General features: G+C 39.6%; 1 protein-coding gene across 8 annotated transcripts in view; it reads left to right on the top strand.

The window, feature by feature from the left end:
- Positions 1 to 4,106, top strand: part of HNRNPA3 (heterogeneous nuclear ribonucleoprotein A3) — a 17,506-nt gene that overhangs the window by 5,431 nt on the left and 7,969 nt on the right. For 7 of the 8 annotated variants that reach the window (XM_026852373.1, XM_026852372.1, XM_026852374.1 and 4 more), the window contains 6 exons: positions 2,724 to 2,846; positions 2,936 to 3,082; positions 3,170 to 3,380; positions 3,624 to 3,713; positions 3,775 to 3,882; positions 4,000 to 4,080. In XM_026852373.1, coding sequence (XP_026708174.1) covers positions 2,724 to 2,846; positions 2,936 to 3,082; positions 3,170 to 3,380; positions 3,624 to 3,713; positions 3,775 to 3,882; positions 4,000 to 4,080 — 760 coding nt within the window. The remainder of the gene's footprint in view (positions 1 to 2,723; positions 2,847 to 2,935; positions 3,083 to 3,169; positions 3,381 to 3,623; positions 3,714 to 3,774; positions 3,883 to 3,999; positions 4,081 to 4,106) is intronic. The other variant, XM_026852377.1, reaches the window with a different exon arrangement.

The following is a 4,106-nucleotide window of genomic DNA, read 5'->3' as shown; positions in this document are numbered from 1 at the left end:
GCTGCGCGCGCGCCTTCCCGCTCCCGCGTGGCCCCGCCCCCCGGCTCCATATTGAGGGTGGAGGAGACGAGATCGCTCACAAAATGGAGGCGGTCGGCGCCGCGTAGAGCGTTGGTTTGAGGGAGGAAGTCACTAGTCGAGGCCGGAAAGGGAGTTTTCCGCCACCTCAGAGTCTGTTAATATGTTTGGGAAGGCCTTTAAACTGCTTAGGGGCAGAAACAAAGCCTCTTGCTGGCTGCAGGCAGGCTGGGCACTCTTAACGCTACCACCCCCCTCCGCTCCGACTGAAGGAGCGCTGCAAAATGGCGTGCTGGCCTGCAGTATCAGCTGAGTGGGAGGGAGCGAGCCTGCCGATCTTGTTGAAGCAGTGTGGTAATTAACACTAGAGGAAGGGAGAGATGTGTTGTGCAAGGTTTGCTGTCCAGGAGAAGCTGCTGTTACAACTAGCTTGCAGCAGAAGGACTGAGAAACAACATCTTGTGTGATAGAGGACAACACTCTGAAAACCCTAGAGATTCTTAACCCCAGTAAAAACAAAATAACATGAAAAAAACAACTAATACCCTAAGAAGATGTTGCCTTTTATTCCCGTGGAGAGTTTCTGTAACATAGGTGTGTCCTGAGGATAACTTTTTTTCCAATAGAAGAGAGAAGCTGTTGCAGCAAGTGTTTTTCACCCCTATGAGAATGTCAGTTCATGTGCACAAAATAAAAAGTAAGAAGAGGACTTCACTTTTCCTTTCAGGAGTGACCTGAAGAGTTCTGTGGTCATTCTTTTAAGGTAAAAGCAGTCTGAGTTGTCAGCTGAAAACCCTGTAGCCTTGAGGGGTGTCAGAGCACTGTAAAAGGTCTGTTTTTCTTATATAAGTTTTTGATTTTGGAGGAGTCTGAACTCTACAATTTGTAATACTTCATAATAGATTTCCTTTAATATGCGTAGGAGAGTTTGAAACACTTTAACATAACCCTGCTAAAAATGAAGTAGTTGTCAGTAGATGAAAAAAAAAATGCAACTAGGAACAGACTTAACCCGAAGCAGTTTCTTTGTACAGTATGTTTGTTACCCTGTAAGATTTTAAGTTTGCGTATAGTTATAAGGGAGATATTTTGAATTATACTTTTGTCCAAACCGCTTGGAAGATAGTAGAAAAGCTTTGCTTTGTAGTCACAGGACCATTGACTGTCAATCATTTATATAACGTTCCTGTAGTAACAATGTTAGTGCCTTAAATAGAAAGTTGTTACTGAGAATGTTTGGGCTCTTTCTTGCTAAGTTTAGCAGGTGTAAGGGCATCCAGCCAGCTTTTCATAATTTTGGGCATTGTTTCCTTTAGTAGAACCAGCACATTATAAACCACAGATTTCCTAAAGCAGTATATAATTCAGAAATTCTCTTTTGCCATGTATTGCTTCACAATATTCATTGCTCTTTAGGTTGGTTGTGTTGCACTCAAAGGGATATACACTTTTCTGACCAACACTAGCACCACCCCCACCTTTTTTTGAACTGTGGTGGAGATTAAAGCACTTCACCTTCAGGTTTGAAGCAAGACATCTACATGCAGAAATCTGTCGCTGGATTTATGTAGTTCAGTTCTCAGGCTGATGCTTCATCTAGTCTAGGTTAACCCACTGCAGCAGAAACAGTGAAGCCTCTTATGTTCGTGCTGCAGAACTGAAGTCATATGCAGCATAGCTAGCTGGCAGCATAACTGGCCAGGACCTTGTTGTGGAGTGGTTTATGTGCACAAAGGTATCAGCTTGCTAAATAAGATTTTAATCTGGTTGCTTTTTTTAAGGCTTCTCTGTCTTGGGGATGGGAGAAAGCTGTAAAATAATTTTTCATAAACTCCCTATCTAAAAAATGTGCAACACTGAAAGAGAGCAGAAACACTAATCTACTTTGTTAGACCACTGCAATCTTGCTATAGAAAATTGGGCTCTGAAAATAGCACATTTTAAAATGTGGCTGGTCATACATAGGTGATACTGTCAAGAGCTTCAATTAACTCGTTTGTTTTACGGTGCTTGTTAAGGTACCAGCCTTATTCCAGTAGTTGTATCTGCCTACTGGTCATTGATTAGTCATTATTCAAGACATTTTTTTTCTCTAAGTCTATGTTGATTCACATTTGAGAGGTATTTCCCATAACACTGAAAACCACATATGTACTTCTATCTTCTTGCTTGCATGCATTCTACTTACAAAATTATCCAAGTACAAAATTTACAATTTTAAGTAAATAAGAATTGATATTTTCTTCAAAATGCATTAAAATAACCTTTCAAAGTGGATATCCCAAAAGACTAGACACTGTTTGGATGATAACTCCTTTTCTCTTGTACGCTGTATTTGAACTTCCCTTTATCTAGTAGTGCTTCACTGCTAATCCCTACAGAGCAATATGTAACTTGAATATAAGATAGACATAAAATGAATGCACTTCTAGGGGGTCAGGATCAACCAAATTATTTAGTATATTGAAATCTCTTTACTGTTGTTTGCATTTGAGCACTATTAAAGTTGTTAGTTAGTGTTATAATCTAAATCACACCTCATTAAGTGTTTACTATGCTGCTGTCTAAACCCATTAGAAGTCATTGTTTTTACATAAATGTATTCCACCTATTTGTTAGAATGTGCACAGATGATTTTTAGTAATTCTGTGAAATTTTAACTGTAGCTTGTACTCAGAATAAGTTTTCGATTTTTGATTTTGTAGGGTCATGAGCCAAAAGAGCCAGAGCAGTTGAGAAAGCTGTTCATTGGAGGTCTGAGCTTTGAAACAACAGATGATAGCTTGAGAGAACACTTTGAAAAATGGGGCACGCTCACGGACTGTGTGGTAAAGTGTCAAATATTAGTTTATGATTTGAAAGAATATAGGTACTTAATCTAGTACAGAAATGCAGAGTACCCTCTGTGTTTTTGCAGGTGATGAGAGACCCTCAAACAAAACGTTCCAGAGGCTTCGGCTTTGTGACTTACTCTTGTGTGGAGGAGGTGGATGCTGCCATGAGTGCTCGACCACATAAGGTTGATGGACGCGTGGTTGAACCAAAGAGAGCCGTTTCGAGGGAGGTAAGTTAAGTTAGTATTTCAGTTAACCGTATTTCCTAATCTTTACCTAATAATTTAAAACACTGATTGGCATTTTTGGCATTATAGGATTCTGTAAAGCCTGGGGCACATCTCACAGTAAAGAAAATATTTGTTGGTGGAATTAAAGAAGATACAGAAGAATATAATTTAAGGGAGTACTTCGAAAAATATGGCAAGATTGAAACCATAGAAGTCATGGAAGACAGACAAAGCGGAAAGAAGAGAGGCTTTGCTTTTGTAACTTTTGATGATCATGATACAGTTGATAAAATTGTTGGTATGTAACTTATGCTTACTGAGAAATGACTTAGAGGATAAAAGTGTAACGATTTCAGAACAGCAGTGTGTGAAATGTAAAATGTTGGTATAATCAACTGCTTTCCTATCGTAAGAGATGGGGTAGATTTAATGTTCCTTTAAAAAATGTGGTCGTGCCTTAACAGTAGCTTCCTATGAGAGTTAGAGCATACTGATTTCAATTACTTGATTTTTCTAACTCCTATTTCACTACTTTCTCTAGTTCAGAAATATCATACTATAAACGGACATAACTGCGAAGTGAAAAAAGCTCTCTCAAAACAAGAGATGCAGACTGCTAGCTCTCAGAGAGGTGAGTTTGGAGTTGTGCATGGTTATTTTATGTAACTGGATTTCAATTAATGTAATTTAAGTAAAATATTTTGTAGGTCGTGGGGGTGGCTCAGGCAACTTCATGGGTCGTGGAAACTTTGGAGGCGGTGGAGGGAACTTTGGCAGAGGAGGAAACTTTGGTGGAAGAGGTAAATGACTGGAATGTTTATATAGAATATGATTCTTTTTTTAATTTCCTGTGTTGGTTGGCTTAAACACTTAACACGTGTGTTCAGGAAAATATTCTCATCTGTTTTGTGTTCCAGGAGGCTATGGGGGTGGTGGTGGCGGTGGTGGGAGCAGAGGAAGCTTTGGGGGTGGTGACGGATACAATGGATTTGGTGATGGTAAGTGTACTGTTCACTTCCCCCCC

The sequence above is a fragment of the Athene cunicularia genome (genome assembly GCF_003259725.1).
Source record: "Athene cunicularia isolate RWA chromosome 7 unlocalized genomic scaffold, athCun1 chr7_part1, whole genome shotgun sequence".
NCBI classification, from domain to species: domain Eukaryota; kingdom Metazoa; phylum Chordata; class Aves; order Strigiformes; family Strigidae; genus Athene; species Athene cunicularia.
This window is presented reverse-complemented; position numbering and strand designations above follow the sequence as displayed.